Source organism: Labeo rohita, chromosome 6, assembly GCF_022985175.1.
Source record: "Labeo rohita strain BAU-BD-2019 chromosome 6, IGBB_LRoh.1.0, whole genome shotgun sequence".
NCBI lineage: Eukaryota > Metazoa > Chordata > Actinopteri > Cypriniformes > Cyprinidae > Labeo > Labeo rohita.
In genome coordinates, this window is record NC_066874.1 from 33,272,388 (window position 1) to 33,296,121 (window position 23,734).

Below are 23,734 nucleotides of genomic sequence, written 5' to 3' on the forward strand. Positions count from 1 at the left end.
AAAAACAGTACTGTAGTCAGATCAGATATAATATGTGTTAAGTAAGTGTTATAAAGTCTAGGTTGGATGGCAGCTCACATTCTTGAGACGTGGAGAAGTCACAGCGGGAATGCATCAAAACAACTGATGCATTCATGCCAATCATTCACTTTGCACACACCAATACAAAGAAAGTATGTGAATATATAATTAAGTGAGTCCTGGTTCGCACACACAGACACACAATTCAAATCAGCGGCACATTTCCGGCCAATTACACATGCATGGATATCCACCACCAACAGCAACATAAACACACACAAACACGGCAAACACACCTCCGCTATCATCCACTGAGATAGGGAAGAAAAACAGCATTATCCTGCGTACAGACACGCCGCCGCCGCTGGGGAAATGATGCCGCGCACTCAAAACCATCCGCACTGATGCTTTCTTCCAAATTGACTGGGAAGGAGGTGAAAGGGGCGTAGGGAAGACGATGTTTTCCACTGCAATCCTGAACGAGGTTAACAGAGAGACCTGCTGGCGCCCGTCCAGCGATAGGTAACCATGGAAATGAATATTAACTCGATCTGAGGAGACGCAAATCGTTCTTGGAAGTACATGTGCACCCACAAATGATGGAGGTGGATCGCCTCAGTGTCATTACATGTGCTTTCTAGGACTGCATCACTTTATATATATATATATATATATATATATATATAAAATCACCTGATGAATGATAAAACATGAAAAATCGAATAAAATACTTGAATCCTGCAGAATTACTTTGAAGGCAATTACAAGGAGGGACCAAAATCATATACAGTATAGGGCTACTGTTACTGTAGAGATCAACTGATAATGCATTAGATGAATGCTTTTATGCAAATAATACATTTTCAAATCCCATTTTTATTCAGCACTTTTTTGTTGCATAAATTGTTACTTTCATGGCCAAATTTCACCTAAAAATGAAAATGTTGATGTACTCGCTCTCACGCCATACAAGATGAATCTGACTTGTGTTTTTAGCAGAGTCTATGGTCCGTGGTGATTTATAAAATGCAAAACAGCAACTACCAGTCAAAAAAAGCATATATAGGCAACACAAAATGAATCCCATTGGCTCCTGATGATATACTGAGGTCTTACGAAGTGAAACAATCGGTCTGTGTAAGACATTGAACATTTTTTACAACATTTCTGCCTGTAATCCAGAGGATTAAAAAGGAAATCTGATTCTTTTCTGTGAACTGATTCTTTGGACAGTTCATCTTGATAAACAATTCAGCAGTTAGTTTATGCAATCAAGCAAAGACGTCATGTACACAAAATTATATAATAAATGCACCGAATAACGATGTGAAACAGGGATGTTTTATATGTCTAAAGCATATAAGGTAAATAAACAAGTCTGCATCAGCTCACCTTTTTACATAAACCATGAGAAACCATAGAAATGTTAATTTGGGCCTTCATTCAGGTCAAACTGTTTCTTCAGTTTAGTGAGTGTTGGAGAAACTGGAGAACTGAATGATTCAGTCATCATAGGATCAGGATCTTGGCTCATTTCCAGTCGGAGTGACTGTCAGGCATCCGAAAGTGAGTTTTGATTGAGTAACTTCTAGATCCGTGCTGATCGAGCTACAATCTGTTTCAGACGATTTAGTCTGATTTGATGAACTGGTTCAGTTCTGGTTCAGTTCAAAAGAACGATTCATTCGTAAACCGGACATCACTCAGGATCATTTGCCTGAGGCTCTGGATTACAGGTAAAAATGCTGTAAATAATGTTTAATTTCTTGCACAGATCATAAGACCTCAATATGTCATAATATTGACAGCCACAGCTATTAATTTTGTGTTCCCTGATATGCTTATTTTTTTACTTTCAAAGTGGCAATAGCCGCTGACTTGCATTTTATGAATCATCAAGGACCACAGTTTCAGCTAAAATCTTCTTCACTGTTCTAAGCAAGAATAAAGTCCTCTACATCAGTGGATGGCCTGAGGGTGAGTTAATTAACAGCAAATTTCATTTTTGGGTGAACTACCCTTTTAATAAATAGTGTAATACATAAATAATATATAGCAGCACCCTGGAATGCATCACGGCTCTGAGTTTTGCACAAGCAAGGCAATTTTCTTGAGAAAATTGCTAGTTTATTGGCATTGTCAAGATCCACCCAAAGGCACACAGTGGATCAAGCTGTCTTCAGCTTTTATTAAATTGGCCCAATTCTGTCATGAATCCCAACAGCTCACTCCCCTGACCACAACATGCTCTCCAAAACCCTTCAGACGTCCTAATGCAACTTGCAAGCAAATGGAAAACTTGTTTTGTACCCAGAATCCCAATATGATTTGACGACAACGGTTTAATGCAACTCGATTTACCTCAAGCTGGCATTTCTGGACTGGTTTGCTAGATTTCACTCGGACGGAGAATGAGGCCGAGAGAGAAGTGCGGGTGTTTGCAGTCATGAAGTATCGTTACAGAACCCTACAGTAATTAGAACTGGGCTCCGCTAGACATTCGGAGCTTTAAATGACATCTGCGTGTTACACAACTGTACCAAACACTTTTTGTTCTGCCGTTTTAATGATGAGTGAATCATATCATATAACCTTGAAATGGAAAAGGTTCAACTCATTTGCTGGAGTCTCTTGATTAGTCGCTCTGTGGAGAGCAGTGAGAAATAAAGCTGGATGGAGCTGGAAACACCTGTACGTAAGCGCTTCATACATAGACACACGAGAGGTTTCTGCTCACATTCATGAAGAAGATAACTCCAGCGTCATAACAGCACTTCCTGTGCAGCACGTGAAAGGAAGCACTACTTTGCAGTGATGTCATTTATTATTTAGCCTTTTGGGCCAGTTGTTTATTCACAGTCCCTGTCGACCACCTCATTATTTCACTCTCTAGCCATCTTATTTCCGCTCTTTTCAGCTTGAAATGAGTCTCCTGCACTCTTGAGCAAACGCACGTACTCGTCTTGGCCTTGATGGTGAGCAATGCAGTCGGCCGCTCTGTTACGACAGTGGTAACTATGGCGATAACACCGAGAAGAACTGCAAAACATCTCTCCTACATGCTCGCAACTACAGCAACTGCAGTTCCACAAAACGCCACATATTACACCTCAAAAACATGTTCAAGGAATATTTCACCCCAAAACCACAGGAAAAAAACAAGAAAATTCTATTTTGCATAAATGAAACAAAGCCTATTATAGGGTCATTATGATTTTTTTGGTTTTGTGACACTATTTTCATATGAATCAAGCCAAAAATTCATCAGACATTTTATGTAATTATATTTAGTTTTATTTAGTCACATTACTGTATTATATTAATATAATTAATATAAGACAAAATGTTGTCACATAATGTTAATGAGAATTTACTGCAGAAATGTAATTAAAAAATACATAAAATAAAATAAAATAAAATAAAATAAAAGTAGTAACATTACACTGGTCAGACTGTCCATAAGCTTCATAACAAAACAACAAATATGTGTACTTTCCACTAGAATTAAAAAGAAATCATATGGGTCATGCATCATGTGGAGTATGATATATTTTTTGTCACACTACATTAATGAGAATTTAGTGCAGAAATGTGCTCTCTAGGTTTTGGGGTGGATAAAATAAAATAAAATAAAATAAAATAATAATTATTCAATTATTTTTAATATTTAATATTTTGTAATATTTTATTTATTTTTAATATTTTTTTATTTGTTATATTTTTTATATATTTTAGAATATATATGGCATTTTTAAATATATTTTTATCTGCATGCGGACCCTTCTAAATAAATTCTTTATCCATCAAGCCTGGAACAAAGTCTCTTGCAAATAAAATAAAATAAATAATAAAATAAAATAAAATAAAATAAAATAAAATAAAATAAAATAAAATAAAATAACCAACAGATATCTACACTTTCCACTAGAATTGTTTTAAATGTTTTAGGGTTGTCATAATTACCTCTGAATTAGTATTCATTACCATCACCTTTACTGTAGGGCTCATTTTTAATTAAAATAGACCTTTTCCCTTTCAAACCCATTAGCCATTTGACATGTGGAGTATGTGAATGTGTGCTGTCCTATTGCTGAAGCTAATCACATCATTTTAAATCACATTTAAACACTCACTAGCAGCCCCAAAATGTATTTTGGCACTATAAAAATTTCACAGCAATATATAGAAAATGTCAAACAAATACTGCAGAACTGTTCCTCTCACATTTCTTTTGTTAATCAGCTGGTGATTTAGTATCAGTTCACAGTAGAGGAACTACAGGTGAAGAGAATCACATTAACCATCAACCATAAACAAACACAAATATCTGTCTTCATCTTAACACTAGATCAACTGTTTCAGCATTTCAAGCGGGAAGTGTTTTATATCTAACGCAGTGACATTCATACAGTTTAAGCGGTTCATTGCTCATTACACACCGGGGCTCCTGTGACGCATTAAGAGAATCTCTCCTGCAACAGACGGCCACGCACGGCCTCTCACAGCCTTAACTAAACATTATTAAAGACCTTCAGCAGACATAAAACACTGCAGTGAGCGAACGAGAGAGAGACAAAAGAGAAAAGGGACGGTCATTAACCCCTCGATGAAGAGGGAGTGAGGACAAAACAGATAAACAGAGAGACAGGGACCTAAAGAAAGACATCAAATCAGTCTTTCTGAACTCTGACATTACAATTCTATCACATTCAAAATACAAAAAGCTCTTTCTTTGTTAGCTATCTTCCCTTGAAATATACTTTCAGACCGTTTCTGCTATGAAAGTGAGGATTTAATGAGGAGTATCTCAGTCAGTATGTTGTAGACATGATGTTAAATGACAGTTTGCACAATTTCAATGCAAATAAATGCTGTTCCTTTGAACTTTTAATAATACTCATAAATGTCTTTTGAGCAGCAAATCAGCATATTAGAATGAAAATTCAGCTTTGCATCACAGGAATAAATTACACTTCACAATATATTGCAATAGGGAATAATTATTTTAAACTGTAATAATATTTCAGAATATTGCTGATTTTTTTATCAAATAAATGCAGCCTTGATGAGCAGAAAAGACTTTCTTTTTTTTAAAAAAAATTACTGACCACTAACTTTTGAACAAAATTCAAAAGAATTCCATTGGATCTTCTTTCATGATTTGGATTCAGTACTTTTGAAATCCTCTGAAAATAACAAGATACTACTGGAAATGAACTGAGAAATATATCATGCGACACTGCAGACTGGAGCAATGGTGCTGAAAATTCACCTTTGATTGCAGCAATAAATCATATTTTTACAGATATTCAAATAAAAAATTGCATTTTTATCAAATAAATGCAGTCTTGATAAGCATAAGAGACATCTTTCAAAAACATTACACTTTTGAATAGTAGCGTACAAAAACAACAAATGTGATCCAAAGAAAGCCTCACTATGTGTTAGTTACAGCCCAAAAAGCATCTATATGTTGCCTTAAAACACTCTAGATTGGCAGCTCACCAGGTTTTGGAACAGAGCTACAGGCCTTCATAAGACACACGACTGCATCACTGCATGACAACTGCATTAATCACCAGAGTTCACACTGTAAAACACTGACTGATCCTCCCTGTGTCACTGTACATTCCGCACAGCCGCAGCGCAAAGGGATCGCGCTGACAAATAGCACAATAAGCTCTTATCTCTAAAAAGACTTACCCACAGCCCTTCTCAGAGCTGCACCCTCTGTCTATCGCTGCCATCCTCACATTTATCACCCTGTTGATAAGCATCACATGCCGCTTCAAAGTGGAAGGTCAAGTGATGAGAAACATAATCACCAAAACTAGATTTCTGCATTTTATAAGGAAAACTGTTCACTGGAATGATGCTGGGATTGTTGCCAGGGCATTGCTATGCAGTTGCAATGACTTCTACGATCGCTACGTGGTTGCTAGGGTTAAGTATTTTTACAAATATAATAAATTTATTTTAACCAAAGCGAGTGCACATGCAATATTTCTACTTGAGTGAAATTCTAAGTATGCGTTTAAGTCTAGAGCTGTAGGAGGGGAGCAACAAACCTCTACAGCATCCTGTGAGCAAAGAGTCGCTATTGTTACAGTGACAGCAATGAAGATTTATGCCATGCCGACCTGATAGATGAGATTACAGCGCACTAAAAGTCACACATCAGTGAACACTAGCTCAGCGACAGGTCAGGACTCACTACTGGAGTCTGGGGCTGCACGATTATGCCTAAAATCATAATTGTCAACTGAAATTGTAATTGCAATTATTAATTACAATGATCACAATTTACATTGAATGATGTTTTGAATAGCTTTATACCACTGTTTGAAGCACTGCATGCCACCTTTTTATATATAGTTTCTTTTAATAAAAAAAAAAAAAAATTAAAACGGTAAAAAAAAAACCCTTAAGATAACCTGCAGGAAAAACACCCCCACCCCCACATCTTAAGCAAGCAGAATAATGTATTATTATTATTATTTTTTTTGTAATTGCGCCTTTGAACGATTACATAATTGTGGCATCTGTAATTGTATTCGCGATTAGCAATTAGATTAATTGTGCAGCCTAAGTCCTTCAAGTCACTGAAAGACACAAACAAAACAAAATGTAGAAAAACAAAATAAGAAATAGGAAATTTGTTTATTATTCTAAAAGTCCAATAAAGAGTTACAGCTGTACTAAAATGCATAGTCCATATTTATTTATTTATGTATTAATGTATATTTATGTATTTATTTATATACACTGCATATATACTGTGTTTTTATTATATAAAATAAAAATATTACATAATTTATTTTACAAATATTTGGACTGTTTATAAATAATTATTCAATTATTTTTAATATTAAATATTTTGTAATATTTTACTTATTTTTTATAAATTTTTATTTGTTATATATTTTTATATATTTTAGAATATATGGCATTTTTTTTATCTGCATGTGCACCCTTCTAAATAAATTCTTTATCCATCAAGCCTGGAACAAAGTCTCTTGCAAATAATTAACAGAGCGGCATCTCATGAATATGCCTGAGCGCATGACGCAGATGCATCTGGAGGATGGATGCCTTTCATCTTAGTGTAGTGGGACAGTGAGATGCTCGCCTAAATCTCCTGATAATCCGCCTCATCTTGTAATGAAAAGGATAAATCAGGACCCTGGACAGCACCAGGCAGGACTGACTGATAGTGCTGCTGTCTGGCTGAATTCAGCACCACGGACAGCGACACATCCACACGGCTGGATCAGACTCTGGGATTGGGTTTATAGGGCATTATAACAGACCTAAAAGGTGCAAATCTCTGGCAGTAAAGGTAGACTAAACAATAATCCAGTGCAACACACAGAAAACCATGTAGGGAAATTACATTAAACACTGCCCCCTAATCTGATTTGTGCCACATATCTGTGTGCGTGATGTATGTGCTGTGTGAAAAAACTGCCTCCTGATGCGATCAAAGAGTTTAAACACACCGACAGCTGCTGACGCCTGTTAAACAGACTGATCGGATAGTCACGTCTGATGAAAAGGTGCATAACTGAGTGAAATCCAAATGTAATTGAAAGCCATTTCATTGTCCAAGGATAGGAGAAGCAAACATCAGACTGACTGGGTGAAGAACCATAATGCTATGGTTACAGTGATGGAGACTTATGCAATGTTGACCTGATAGAAGAGATTATACAGTCACAGCACTCTCCTACCGGAATCCTTCAGAGGGACAAAAAATGAAATAAATGCTAATAACGCATAATAACACTAAATAAAACTTAAAAATAATGAAATTAAAAAAGCAAAGTAATAAAAAAAAAAGAATAAAAAAAAATTAAAATAAATAAAATAAAATAAAAATTTAAAGTAACAAAAAAAATTAAAATAAAATAAAATTGTAAAGTAATAAAAAATGACAAGAAATAAAAAATAAAATAAAAGAGCCACAGCTTTGAATGCTACCTTATAGAATCAGGTTGAAAACTGAGCAGCAGGGTCTAACATTATGATGGCATCTACGTATCTACCAGAGGAGTTCTGATAGTGTATGACGGTAGTGAGAGGTTCCCCTTCCACTGCAGCTTTCTGCATTTGTGTACCACGCTTGAAAACACACAAAGGCACACGGTGTGCTGTATGAACACATACAACTACAACTACAACCGCCTATTACTATTCCACTCACAGCAACCATGCAGTAAGACAGGAGAGGACCTGTGGTGGGCAGCAACAGCAGAACCCGCGGCTCGAACCCTCCCTCCCTCCCTCCCTCCCTCCATCCGTACTGACCATTCCCATGTCAGCGTGAGTGGGTGTGTGCGAGCGACCGAGCGCAGATGAGAACGCGAGAGATTCCTCCACTCACCCTGGCTGTTGGCGGCCCCCTCTGCCTCCTCGCATTCGGTCAGGTTGTTGACCATCCTGTCTCTCCGAATGCCCTCGCTCCCCCAAAACTCTCCTCCGCTCAGGGGAGAAAAGCAGAAGAATGGCCAAACGAGGAGATGTGCGAGAAAAAGATGGAGCGATCTGCGCACCTGCCTTCTCCTGCCGAGAGCCCAGAGGAAATTACCGGCCGACGGAACGAGAGATGCGCGGTTTTTCTCCTCCGATTCTCTTCTTCTCGCGCTCTCCTCTCCTCTCTTGGCTGTAGCGTGACTCCCTCTCTCTCTCTCTCTCTCTCTCTCTCTCTCTCTCTCTCTCTCGTAGGAGGAGGGTACGACAGCTCAGAGCGGCTGGAGTTTACTGGATGATGGAACACACTCTCTCTCTCTCCCTCCCTCCCGCTCCCACTCGCTCACTCATACACATGGGTATCCATGCACACATGCTCTGGTAGCAGCTGATACAATATTCACACAAAATACAGAAAAAACCCACAAATAAATAAATATTAAATATTGTATAATTAAATAGGTTAAATATGTTAAAAGTTATTCAAATAATAACATTTTATTATAATGATAATAATATAATAATTAAAATGTAAAAAGTGTATTGTTTTAGTAAGTAAGAATATCTAGGCACCCTAAAAAGCAAAGATAGCTGAAAAGCAAAATTACATAAGACATTATAGGAATATTCTGGGTTCAGCACAAATTCAGCTCAGTCGACAACACTTATGGTATAAGGTTGATGTTATAACACCAAACAATGGCTACAATCAACAGTCTGGCATCTGCAGTGGAGGTGAACGGGGCTGATCCGAAAATTAAAATATTCCGTGTTTCACCAGCCACAACACGTGAACATGCATGATAACATGATATTAGTGTGAGGGGAAAAAACAATTTAGACATCCAATTTTCTGCATGCAAATTTTCACTTCGTCACCATGACAACACGATAAACTCTAAAACAACCACTGAAAATTAAAATTTAAACAGCTTTACACTGCAAAACTGTTGCTAAGGTGCTCTGAGAGATTTAAGCATGATGCCAAGGGGTTGCTAAGGTGCTCTGAGAAATTTAAGCATGTTGCTATGGGGTTGTTAAGGTGCTCTGAGTGACTTAAGCACATTGTTATGGCATTGCTAAGGTGCTCTAAATGATTTAAGCATGTTGCTATGGTGTTGCTTAGGTACTTGAATGAGTTAAACACATTACTATGTGGTTGCTAAGGTGCTCTGAGCGACTTAATCATGTTGCCATGGGGTCGCTAAGCTGCTCTAAGTGATTTAAGCATGTTGCTTTGTGGTTAATAAGGTGCTCTGAGTGACTTAAGCGCAGTGTTATGGTGTTGATAAGGTGCTCTAAATGATTTAAGCATGGTGCCAAAGGGTTACTAAGGTGCTCTTAACAATTTAAGCAAGTTGCTATGCTGTTGCTAAGGTATTTGAGTGATTTAAACACATTACTATAGGGTTGCTAAGGTGTTCTAAGTGATTTCAGCACGTTGTTATGGTGTTGCTAAGGTGCTCTGAGTGACTTAAGCACATTATTATGGTGTTGCTAAGTTGCTCTGAGTGATTAAAGCATGTTGCCATTGTGTTGCTAAAGTGCTCTTAACAATTTAAGCAAGTTGCTATGCTGTTGCTAAGGTATTTGAGTGACTTAAGCATGTTGCTATGTTACTCTAAGTAATTAAAGCACATTGTTATGGTGTTGCTACGGTGCACTGAGTGACTTAAGCACGTTGTTATGGTGTTGCTAAATTACACTAAGTGATTAAAGCACATTTCTTTGGGGTTGCTAAGGTGCTCTGAGAGAATCAAATACGTTGTTATGGTGTTGCAAAGGTGCTCTGAGTGATTTAAGCACGTTGTTATGGTGTTGCTAAGGTACTCTAGGTGATTAAAGCATGCTGCTATGGTGTTGCTAAGGCACTTGAGTGACTTAGGCACATTGTTATGGTGTTGCTAAGGTGCTCTGAGTGACTTAAGCACATTGTTATGGTGTTGCTAAGATGTTCTGAGTGATTTAAGCACATTTCTGTGGGGTTGCTAAGGTACTCTAAGTGATTAAAGCATGTTGCTATGGTGTTGCTAAGGTGTTTGAGTGACTTAGGCACATTGTTATGGTGTTGCTAAGGTGCTCTGAGTGACTTAAGCACATTGTTATGGTGTTGCTAAGGTGTTCTGAGTGATTTAAGCACATTGCTATGGTGTTGCTAAGGCGCCAGAGTAAATTAAGCATGTTACTATGGTGTTGCTAAGGTGCTCTAAATGATTTAGGAATGATGCAGTTGCAAGGGTGTTTCGGGTGGTTTTGCACAGTCAAGTCTCTGTGATATAATTTAGATATGGTTTGAGTACTTGTTTCATTAGTGGATGCTTTATCGTGTATATGGTAAATGCATACTCCTCTCCTGAGGAATCCTTTATCTACTGTTGGTTTGTCAAAATCCTCTTTCAGCCATTCATGTCACTAAATAACTGCATTCTGTGCCTGCAAATTTGTTTTGTAAAACACAATCGATGTGATCAGCGGCTCACATCACTGGAAACTCAGAGCAAACAGAGATGGAAAGAATAGAGTGAAAAAAAAGAGTGGAAAACAGAGATAGAGGGGAAAAAGAAAGGGACACAGATGCAAGCTGGAGTCTTTTATCCAAACGCTCCATTCAGATTCTCATGTGGATCTTCCAGCCAAAGAACAGATGCACAGTTCAGAAGCAAATTCCAGGTAGCCTGCAGTTACACAAAATCTATTAGGTGACCGAATTGCGCGGCATGGAAGACGACGAGAGAAAGAAAAAGGCATTTCGCCACAAGTCACAAAAACAATCCACATGCTTTTGAAAGACATTAATGCGTCTACATGAGAAACGGACGCCGCCGGTGCAGCCGCAGGGGATTATTTACAATTACCACAACTACACACACACACACACACACTTCAGTGCTCACAAATGATTTATAACATCTACAGGGATCTCGAAAGCTCAGCAGCTCTTATTCTGAAGCGCTCTTATATGTCTCATGTATTTGTGTATATGTTGGGTCCCGATGCAACTGAAGTGAGAATGAGATTGAAACTAAAGCGGTAACAAGATCACCTGGTTTGTTAATCTCAGGTGATTTCAATCGAGTCACTGGTGTAATCAACATTTTTCATTTTCTACAGCAGGTAATGGATCCATATTCATGATGGTTGCTTATTTGCCATTGCTTTGTTTATTTTTTTGGTTTGGGTTGAGTATTAAAAACAAATGTTACAAAACACTGCTAACAGCCACTACATCTTAAAGCAATCCTATTACTTTACATTAAAATGATCATATCAAGCTTATTGCTCATTAAAATCTCCATAATTCTAAACAACATTTGTGAACACAAAATATATGTCAAATATCACAATACAGACTAATACCGGACCAGTAATGTAAACTATACTAACAAAACCATACTTAAAAAAAAAGCCTCTTATGAATCAAATCTGACTAACAAATGAGTCTCAAATTAATTAGCCTAAAACTCAGGCACTGAATCAATTATGAATCAGTTACTGAATCAATTAGACCCACTGAAAGAACCACATTTAGCTTGATCATATCAGATATTAGTAAATATTTATCTTACACTGTATCTTTTTGAGCAATAAAAGTACACCTTACGTTTGTGCATAAAAATTCGTAAGTGAGTATTTATATTTTTTATATTAAAAAAGTGAAAAATCCAATTCAAAACAACCACCAGCCATCTTCAACACTACTATATAGCAATGACAAACACACTAATATTCTGCAAGCATTTCATATAAATCTAGAACTCTATAAGGTGAAAAAATCATCTGTTGAACATGCACATACACACACACACAAACACACTGAAAGACCGTCTGATGGAAGTTTGCGAGACGCTCTCTGAACGTCGTGTGCCTCTTTTTCCATGCCATCATACAAGACAAGCCACTCGGGCGACTCAGCTGGAATGGGGCTATTTTTGGGCTGAGAGCTGTCAGGAAGACTCTGGCGCGTCTGAAATGGTCTGTGACCTGTAAGCACTCAATTACAAAAGCTGTCAGCGCTGGGCCCTTCTGAACGCACCTTTACGACACAGGCGGCTCAGAAACCAAGTGCCTCGGCAGGGATGGAGAAGAAACAGCCGCTGTAGACAGGAAGCACATCTCGTGACATATATATTTTTACGTATGTGTGCAAATTATTTAATAATTTATACACACACACAAACACTTGGCAGTTCCAAATATTTATATTTTTTTTATGTACAGATAGATAGATAGATGTTTAATTATATTTCATCATTAATAATATAATATTATTATTTATAATACTATATAATATAATATTCCATTCAACTACTGGGCTGGCAACTGCTAGGCTACTAACCAGTCGAAATCAATATAAAGCGACACGGCCAATGACATATATGACAGAGCGAGCCAGAGAAGCGCAGCGTTCCAGGTGAGTTTGTCTCCCCCAGGGGCTTTAACCAAGCACTGAGGATTGTGGGTCAGTAGTGAGAGTTGTTGTACACAGAGCAGGGCAGGATCAGGTGGCGTCGTCACACAGCTGGGTTGGTTTGGGAGCTGAAGCTCAGAGGTGGTATAGACACACACATACACACGGTGTGACAGAGCAGTGACACAGGCCCGTTACATGATGCCGTTTACACACCTGACTGCCCTGCGGTGCTGACTCAGAGACAGAGAGCACTTACACAAGGACGTTACAGTGAATAAGATAGCAAGACCTCTCGTGTGGGCACGTTTATTTACATGTAAGTAAACACAGACAGTCGGCAGACTTTTTTTTCTGTATTTTCCACATTAATTATCATTGCCACATTAAATATCAGTGGAATTCTGGAAATTTCTTGATTTACTTCAATTGCTTTATTTATTTAGAAACAGTACTTTAATGCAAAAAAAAAAAAAAAAAAATTTAGTAAATGGATATGTAATGTATAAATGTGACCCTGGACCACAGAACCAGTCATAAGGGTCCAATTTTATATACCTTACTTATCTATTTGAAAATCTGAAAAATCTGAAAAAAAAAAAAAAAAAAAAAATCTAAATATTGAGAAAATCTCCTTTAAAGTTGTCCAAATGAAGTTTGTAGCAATGCATATTACTAATCAAAAATTAAGTTTAGATATATTAATGGTAGGAAATTTACAAAATATCTTAATGGAACATGATCTTTACTTAATATCCTAATGATATTTGGCATAAAAATAAAAACAGACAATTTTGACCCATACAATGTAATGTTGGCTATTGGTACAAATATACTGTGCTACTTATGACTGGCTTTGTGGAAATAAATAAATGTGTGTTTATTCATATATATATATATATATATATATATATATATATATATAGGTAAAGCTTATTTTAATTATATGTATTTATATTTTATTTGTTTATTTATTATCAGAAACAATGCTTAATGCAAAAAAAGTAATATTAAAGTGTGTGTATAGTAATAAATAAATATAAATTATATTTGTTGATACGTGTGCGTGTGTTTATTTATATGTGTATGTGTATATGTATTTATATGTAATTTATATATTTATGTATGTATGCATGTATGTACTGTAATATTTTTTAAAGTATTTCAACTGGTTTATTTTATATATAGGAATATACATTTCTACTGCTTTATGTATTACTGGAAACAGTGCTTTAATGCAAAAAAGTAAAATAAAAGTAAGCATATTAAAATTTTAATGAATAAATTAAACTACATTTACTTATTTTTATATTTATCTAAAATGTATTTACATTTATTTACAGTATGTAATTGCAATTTTCCAAATATTAACATACTTGGCAAAGAAAATTGTTATGAAATATTAAGCAAGCACAAACTACTTCAATCCAATAAATAACATTATTTTTACTACTATTTGATCAATATCAGCAATGATTTCTAAGCAGAAAGGCAAAAAGGTTTTCAGGAAACTGTTGATCATGTTAATCATGCAGAGGTCTTAGAAAGTCATCATGTATCAAATATTTGGCACTATCTGGTTAAACGTCAAATAATAAGAGCAATAAATCGCAGTTTGATAAAATCCAGCCATTTCGAAACCGCAATGCTCTAATTTGACCTGCATCTTTACTCACAGCAGAGGTCATGTTACCTTATCGAAATGCCCCGGAACACCCATCCATTCCAGTCACAAACAGCAGAAAAATAACTTCCGGCCTAAATCCGGCTTCAACCATGAAGCATCGGTGCAATGCCAGGAAGCTCATTAAAGCACTCATTACTGCACACTGGCGCACATGCCGACAAAAAAGACCTCGGTGATTGAAACAACCTTCGCAGCCAATCTTAATTAGCCAGCGACTGACAATAAAAGCTCAGGGTGCGACTCTGGGATCCATTCTTTCCAGGCTGAGATTCTCTGATGTCGATGACTAAGCGGCCATATTAGAGCTCAAGGCTGCTCCTTAATGAACACGCTGCCTGACAAACACTCGAAATACCGAAACGATGGGCGGCCATGTCGTGTGGAAATTGAATTAGAGAGCCGAAGAGGAGGGTGAGCTCTCGTGTCCGTGCACACGCGGTGAGGGGGAGTCGATGCCCACCTACCCTTGAGCCGCGGCCCTGGGAAATCAAACAAACAAAGTGTGATAAAGCAGCAAACAATCGTCCATCACAGCCCCCGCTATCGCATCTGAGGAGCGGCGAGAGCGCAGCATGATAGCTGCTCTCCTAATGACTTTCCTCTTCATTAGATTCATCTGAGCTTCACTCGCTTAGCACTCAAAGTCAGATAATGTTTGTGCCCGGAGCACAAACCCCCTTCATTAACCTTTAAAAGGACTCGGTACGCAATCGCACACACCCTGAGATACTGGGATACGGATGCCGAAGTGCTCTGTGAAGTTCAGTGTGAGAACTGCATCAAATTTGCTGATTCCACTCCAATCTTTCATCAATCTGTCTGTCTGCCTACCTATCGGTGAGTTTAATAGAATGACGGAGATCCATCTGCAGTGCAAATTGTTTTCTCTGAACTGACTGCACTGAAATTGTCCTTTCCTTTCACAAACAAATCTAATCATACTCTTGAGCTGCCGAGGACTGGCGATCTATGCTTGGTAAATGTTGGAGAGCCTCATACAGGCATGTGCGAGTGCGTTGTACATGGTAAGGACTTCATTTCATTACTTCCACCTTGTACTAAAAAGAGTCTAGCAAATTTGGATAATTTATTGCATGCATTGTTTATTTAATACTCTCTCTCTCTCTCTCTCTCTCTCTCTAAAATGTTTAATTCTCTCTCTCTCTCTCTCTAAATGTGTAGAATATATTACAAAATATACACACAGAGTGTCACACACACACATTTTAAAATACTGTTTATATAAATAAATTATATTTATTATAAATTACACGTGTATATATATGATAATAAATGTAATATAAATATATAATTATAAAATTAAACATTTAAAAATATTTTACATACGTTATCCACATGTAAATTCATTTGTGTAGTAAACTGTAAAATAAAATAGTAGTAACAGTAGTAAATAAAATATTATAAATTACCATATTAAACATTTAAAAATATTTCTTTAAAAAGTCTTTACATGTATATGTAAATTTGTCAATAAATACATTTGTTTTATATTTATTTTAAATAAACATGAAGAGTTTATTTGCAAAAACAGATAATGCCGTATTTTTTTACATTTTCAAAAATTATGTTTTATATTGTTATCATGTTTTTATTGTGTTTTACTGTGTTAGTTAGCTGTATTTTGGTTTATATCAAACTAACCCAACTGCAGCTTGACTAAGATTAATTGGAAAGCACAATGAAGAAACATGATTTTTGAAAATTCTGTCTATAACTCTTCACACATATATGGGCATATACTGTATACAGTACATATGTTCATGTACTGCCTACAAGCAAATCGAATAAGCGTGTGCAAGTGCTTTGTACATGGTAAGAACTGTTTTATTACGTCTACCTCATCTTTGAGGCTCACTGAAAAGCGTCCTGCAAATTTAATGCATCCGTGGATAATGGCATGAATTCTGCAGCTCCATAAACGTGTCTTTCTCAGAGCAACTCGAGCTGCCCGTGAGAATTACTTTACGTTGCAAGATGCAAAGGAGCATGAGAGTACCTGGAGGCGCTGACAGCAAACACAGCTGCTCCAAGTTCAAACAATCTCTTCCCAGGCAAAGCGGTCCAGAGCGCAGAATCATCAAACGAGCGCCGGATCCTTTCTTCAGGCCTCGGCCTCTCAAAGAGATCAAAGTCCAGATGGAGTGCTACGACACGGCCGACGCTGCTCTGTGTACCTATTAAGCATGCTTGATCCACGCGATCAAAATCAAGGGGAATCCAATCTCCATCTTCCTCTTCATCTCACGGCGAACAACAAACAGCCATCAGCGCTGAAGAAAAGCTTCTTCCAGACCTGGCAGTGCAGATAGGAAATGCGTGCTGAGTTTAAAGGTGAACCTGACAGAACTATTGCGGGGGTTTTCTGTTGGAAAAAAAGCCTTTGGGATGAGAGTTGATAAAGGCAGCATTGAGAACCCGGATGCAACAAGAATCCGATTCGTCTTGACAGTTCAGGAAAACAGTGCTGACATCTGAGCAGTCGATTAAAAATAAGGATTAAATACACAATCCGTAACAAGACAAACTGAACATTTGTTTAGTTTAACGTAATTTATGCTCCATTAGCCGCACTAAATTGAATGATAAAATAACGATTAATTCCAAGCAGGTTTTACAAACTCCATGACTACAATTGTTCAGAGACAAACACTTCAGAAAGCCTACAAAACAAAACAGGAGAAGAGAAAGTATTTTTAGCATAAAAAGACATGCTTTGCCTCTAAAATCAACATGAAAAGGCTTCAACAAACATTTCATCTGTAACGTGCATCTCAAATGCTTAATTTATTTATTATTTTAAATATTATTAAATTACATTTAGCCAGGTTTTTTTTAGCAACAGTTTCTAAATTATGAGTATTTAGCTACATAGACAAAATATATAACAACAACAATAATAAATTCTAAACAGTAAATTCTAAAAAAGAAATATAGTGCACTAATATATTTTAACCATATATATAAGCTTTTGTTTACATAATATATGGGTATACTGTGTATATTTATTATGTATATGTAAGTACAAACACATGCATGTATATATTTAAGAAAAATAAGTTATGTTGATATTTTAAAAAATATGTGTATATCACATAAAATATAAGACTATATATATATATATATATATATATATATATATATATATGTAAATGTATATCCATGTAAATATTTTCAAAATATATACTGTATGTGTGTGTAGTTATATATACATAATAAATATTCACAGTACACATACATGTATTATGTAAACAAAAAAAAATATTTTGGATGCAATTAACTATATATATATAGTATTACTATATATATAGTACTAAATAAAATAGTAAACATTTAAAAAATATTACAAAATATTTATATATTAATTCTTTATATGTATATGTAAATTTATTGTCAATAAATATATTTATTTTATATTTATTATATTAAACGTATGGACATATACTATATACACACACGTACATAATACAGTGAACACATTTTAAATGATACATTATATATATATATATATATATATATATATGTGTGTATATATAATTTTACTTTTAATGTTTAATTACTAAGTATTATATAATTTATTTGAAGTATAACTTTATTCATAGTATCACATTTGAAAATTTTTTTTTTTTTATTTCTCTAAATATATGTATATATATATATATATATATATATAGTTATTTAGAGAAATAAAACAACAGCAAGAAATTGCCATTTAATTACTCATTTCCAACCACACATACAAGCACTGAAATGTCAGTGCTGTCTATATCTGTTGATTGTTATTGGTTTCTATTTGTGTGAGTTTTCACAGGCTGGAAATAGACAACGCCATGAGTTGACCCACTTTTTCCCACTACAGAAAAGAGGGCAAGGAAAGCGATACTCTGGGAGAAAAAAAACTGAATTGTCAGCGGAGGATCCGGAGATCATCTAATGAACCTGTATTTGCATATGGCATTTGCATGTAGAGCGGTAATAAAGGCCATTTTTGGCCCTGGTTGAGCTCAGGGGGACGTGTAGTCATTATAACCACTCAGATATCCATACAAATGCGGCTCCTGTTCAGACAAGCAGCCTAACCTGTCGGATGCAGGCATTTTGACCTGTCTTTACTCGCACACGCAAACAAATCGCACAGCGAATGCATCCAGAAGCCCAAAGCGAGCAGCTGTAGGGTGTTCGCTTGCATCGGGTTATGACTCCTCTCTCGCTCATCCAAACATGTTATTTGCTAATTACACTAAACATCTCTTGAACGCTTCTTATCCAGTCTCCCTATGCATTAGGACGCATTGCAATCAGCTATTTGTACAATTACTGTGTTTGGCTATTAAATTGGAGCCGTACCAAGCATTGTGAAGCCTTTTCCCTCAAGGTGCTGGAAAGGAGGGCAAATATCTGTGTCTCCCAAACGCAGATGTGGATATATGGGGCAGCAACGAGCCGCTCACAGACTGTGTGTACGTGCACCGGATCAGACGCAAGAAGAGCAAATATTATGACAGCGGAGTTTTTTTGTGACTAAAAGTCACAGTTTGACAGCAAATAAATTGCACAGCAGTGCAAGCGATTAGTATCGAGCTTGGTGGAGATTATTGGCAGAAAAAAAGGAAGATTTTGGCTTTGATCAAGGGCTAAAATGTGACAAATTAAGACCCCGTAGTCAATTGTCTAACAAGGCGCCTATTTGAATTATAGTAGCAAAATGACAGTCTGAGTAAAACTAATTACACTTACATAAAAGTACCAAAAATTTTTTCTGCAAACAGAAGTACCATGGTACCATATTCACTTAGAAACCATGAGGTAGCATGTACATACCATTCCTAAATTCTTAAAAATAATGGTGCTTCATGATGCCATAGAAGAAGCTTTTACATCTAAATGGTTCCATAAAGAATCTTTAACATCTGAAGAACCCTTCTGATTTACAAAAGTTTTTTTGTGGCGAAAGAAGGTTCTTCAGATTATAAAAAGGTGAGAAAGAGATGGTTCTTTAAAGAACCTTTGACTGAATGGTTCTTCAATGGCATCACTGTAAAAAGCCTCTTAAAGCAACTTTATTTTTAAGAGTGTATATGAATTTTGAAAAAAATATGAATTTATAACGAAAGAAATTTAAAAAATAAAATAAATTTTGTACAATTAATATTAAATATATGCGCACACACATACCCAAATACACATCAAATAAATAGCATAAAATGTATATAATGCATTATTTCTAATGCAATTTCTATTATTCTATTCTATTATTCTATTTATTTTATTTCTAAAACTAACACTACTAAAAATCATGAAATAAAATAGAAACATTAGATAAAAAACAACAAAAAGTAAGCAAAAATGTAAAATATTTACGCTGAAGTACTAAAATCGATAAAACTAAAACAGAAAATTAAACAATTAACCTAAATAAAAATATATTTTTGTGAAAATCTAAAAATTATAAAAGTACTTAAAATTACTACAACTGAAAATGAACAAAAATTCAAATGAAAACCTAAAATATAAAAACAAAAACTAAGCTATTATTAAGTATATAAATACTATAAATAAATATATAAAAATAGGTATACAAATAAATGCATAAAATAACAGCAGGAAAGGAATAAACTATTCCTTTAGGCTACCAAAAGAAAAGACTTACAGTATATTACTGTATGACATAATGCTAAAAGTATGTATACAATAAATAACTTTTGGGGAAAAAATAGGGGGAAACTTTTGAGGAAATTTTTTTCCCCAATTGTAAACGCATTTTTAAGCACTATTGTATTTGTGATTAACTATTTCCATGTAATGTCTGAACACAGACACTAAAGCAATCCCCATCTGTCCTAGACATATATGTATTCATTTAGCGCACGGAGCGCTATAAAAGGCAAAGTCATTACCGCTGCCCATCAGATGTAATTCTATGCTACATTGACCTTTCTTATTAACTGCGACATACTCAAGTGGTTTTTAGTGCAGCAGAGTAAAGGGTTTTCACAACCAGTTTAAATGTCCAGCGCTACGGCAAAACAACCCGCTGTATTTCACAATAACACAGAACAGCAACGAGTTCAGCAACATCAGACGACTGGCAGGGAGACACTATTAACATGGCAGAAACTCAGTGGGAACAGAGATTGCTTCAACAAAAACAGTGTCACTGGAAGCGGGAGGTTTGATACCCTTAAAAAGCTTCTGAAATGATGAGTCACCTCATAAAACATACACACAAATCAGTGACAGATACCTGTGCGTGAAAAATGTGCTGAACTGTAAAACTCCAAGTAGTCACTTGATCTCCAACGGATCCTCTGCAGTGAATGGGTGCCGTCAGAATGAGAGATAAAAACAATAATCCACAAGTAATCCACACCACTCCAGTCCATCAGTTAACATCTTATGAAGCCAAAAGCTGCATGTTTGTAAGAAACAAATCCATCACTAACATGTTTTTAAACTCTACGAGTTCATAATCCGTAATAACGCTTCCACCAGTGAAAAAGTCATCTTGTCTGAATCAGAAAAGAAATCTGCACAGATCAAGCGCCGTTTACAAGCCAAAACAGTCCAAAACAGTTCTAAACAAATATGTGGGTGGATTTTGATGTGAGAGACAACAGGAGATGGACTTTTTCACTGGAGGAAGTGTTATTATGGAGTACAGACTCATATTTTGTCCAAAAGCAAGGGTTTAAAGCTGTTTCTTACAAACATGCAGATTTTTGCTACACAAGACGTTAATTGATGGACTGGAGTGTTGTGGATTACTTATGGATTTTTGTTTTTATCAGCTGTTTGGACTCTCATTCTGACGGCACCCATTCGCCGCAGAGGATCTGTTGGTGAGCAAGTGACGTAATGCTACATTTCTCCAAATCTGTTCTGATGAAAAAACAAACTCATCTAAATCTCAGTACATTTTTAGCAAATTTTCATTTTTGGATGAACTATTCCTTTAAAAAATAAAAATAAAAAATGACACTACACAAGTAGCATAAAGCAGAATTGCAGTTCTTTCTGGTCACTTAAAAACGAAGATTTTCTTGCCCTCATTTAAAACGACCAGCTACAGTAGTTTGATGTCCAAAAAAAAAAAAAAGCGGATGTACAAAAAACTAAGAATAAGTTTGCAGAAAGGCACACTGACAATAGGGTCAATTGGCTGAGACAGAAATAATCATGTAATCCAGGTACAAAACGAGTTATATTTCATTGGACTTTCAATTTGCAATCACTGATATCTGTAAAGGTTAAGTCACAAATCAAACTGACCATCGGTCTAAAACGACCCTGCAGTACAATGAACAAACTCAATAAAAACACTGAAAATATCAAAGGATTTGCGGTCACACGGAGGAATCAATAAAAGGGTAAACAAAAAATGCTGAAATTGACCTGAGGACTATCGAACCAAACTCTTTTAATTCCATCCTACGGTTTATTTGATTTGTCATTTTATCAAGGAGCTTTTTAGTGAGAGAACTTTATATGAACAAATCTCTCATCTTTTAAAAAGCTTGTTTAGTATCTTATTTCGTACCTTTTAACCAACAAATCGTGCTGTAATTCCACAACATATTTTGGCATCTACCAGCTACATTTTAAATTCCTACCCATTTTTTATTTGCTGTCACATCTGTTATTGTTTCCTTCGCATTCTGGAGATTTTGTAATGCAGCGACTTGAACGCTGCACACCTGGGACAGGACAGCGGTTACAGTAATGCTTTCATTGCTCAGAGCGAAGAAAATGCATTTCAGTATAATTTAATTTATAAAACTGTAATTAGACGGTGACATTTATGCACACTGAATGATATTGTTCATTACTTCAGCCATCGAGAGCAGACAAATACAGGATCGTGCGATGGCTGCAATGTATTAGAGCAGACGTCTACATGTTTGAACATGTCAGGAACATCACAAACCCGTGTCACGACAAATCAGCTCAATCAAAACCCACCGGACTCCGTCAAGACAGGACCACAGAGTGAAAATTGACTGAGTAAGACAAGGGATCCTGGGGATTTATGGGATGATGCATCCTGGCAAGCACAGCGACTGTGAACAACATCTCTGAATCCTGAACATCTAAACATAATCAAAATGATTATGTTTCTCAAAAGATCAGAGTCTATTGGAGGCTGTGCAGTATGAAACAATGCAATGTTCACAGTGGGATGCTCAAAAAACAATTCAAGACACTGCATAACAGCAAAAGACGTGTTTTTAAAAACATATTTAAAATAAAATTTTAAAAAAGCTAATTTATATAAAACAAAATAAAATAAAATAGTTATTTTATTTATTAAAACAGAAATAATAAAAGAAAAAGAAAAGAAAATTAATACCAAAATTTGAATACCAACTGTTATTAAACCCTTTTCTGTTTCTATTATAGGCTGTATACAGAATAAAAATAAATAAATAAATAAATAAATAAATAAAAAATGTAAAATAAAATAAAATAAAGTTATTAAAAAAACATTTCATGTTTATATTTTGTGCTGTATACTGAATGTGAAGACATTAAAAAAAAAGTAAATAAAATAAAGTTGTTAAAACAAACCATTTCCTGTTCATATTTTCTGTAATATATATATATATTATTTTATATACACACAAAGCATATTAAATGCAAGTAAAGTGCAAGTAAAACTTCTATATTTTAACTAACTTTTGAGAAAAAACTGTTAAAAAATTTATTCAGCATAAGAGATATATTAATGTAAAAGTGAAACAATATACTTACTCTGACCTGTACTTATTAAAATATATAAAAGAATAGAAGATCATACTAAATATTTTATTATATATTATATGATTCTATTGCATTTTTGCTCTTTTTTAAAGTTTCATTAAATATTCTAATTCAAATAATTCCTTCTTTATATACACACACAAATTCACACACATGGTGCAAGAAATAAGTAACAGTACTGATCACCCATCAAAGTCTAACATGCGTATCTGAGGGAAATTGGGTTTGCATGTGCAGAGAGCAGAACATGTGACTGCCGGCATGAGCATCTGCTCGGGTCAAACTGCTGCGCAAATGAGGCTAAGAACAAACTTTAATTAAAAGCACATTAATCTAAACTAATTTACCAGCGAGTAGCCAGGACGAGGTCAGCA

At 35.6% G+C, this 23,734-nt stretch overlaps 1 protein-coding gene across 5 annotated transcripts in view; it reads right to left on the reverse strand.

Annotated features, from left to right (window-relative positions):
* slc12a5a (solute carrier family 12 member 5a) overlaps positions 1-23,734 on the reverse strand; it is a 145,953-nt gene that overhangs the window by 82,533 nt on the left and 39,686 nt on the right. Inside the window, exon 1 of one of the 5 annotated variants that reach the window (XM_051112172.1) lies at positions 8,405-8,762. The exons of 3 other annotated variants lie outside the window; for them this stretch is intronic. In XM_051112172.1, coding sequence (XP_050968129.1) covers positions 8,405-8,459 — 55 coding nt within the window. In that variant the 5' untranslated portion in view covers positions 8,460-8,762. Of the gene's footprint in view, positions 1-8,404; positions 8,763-23,734 lie in introns of those variants that run through there. One more of the 5 variants, XM_051112171.1, reaches the window with a different exon arrangement.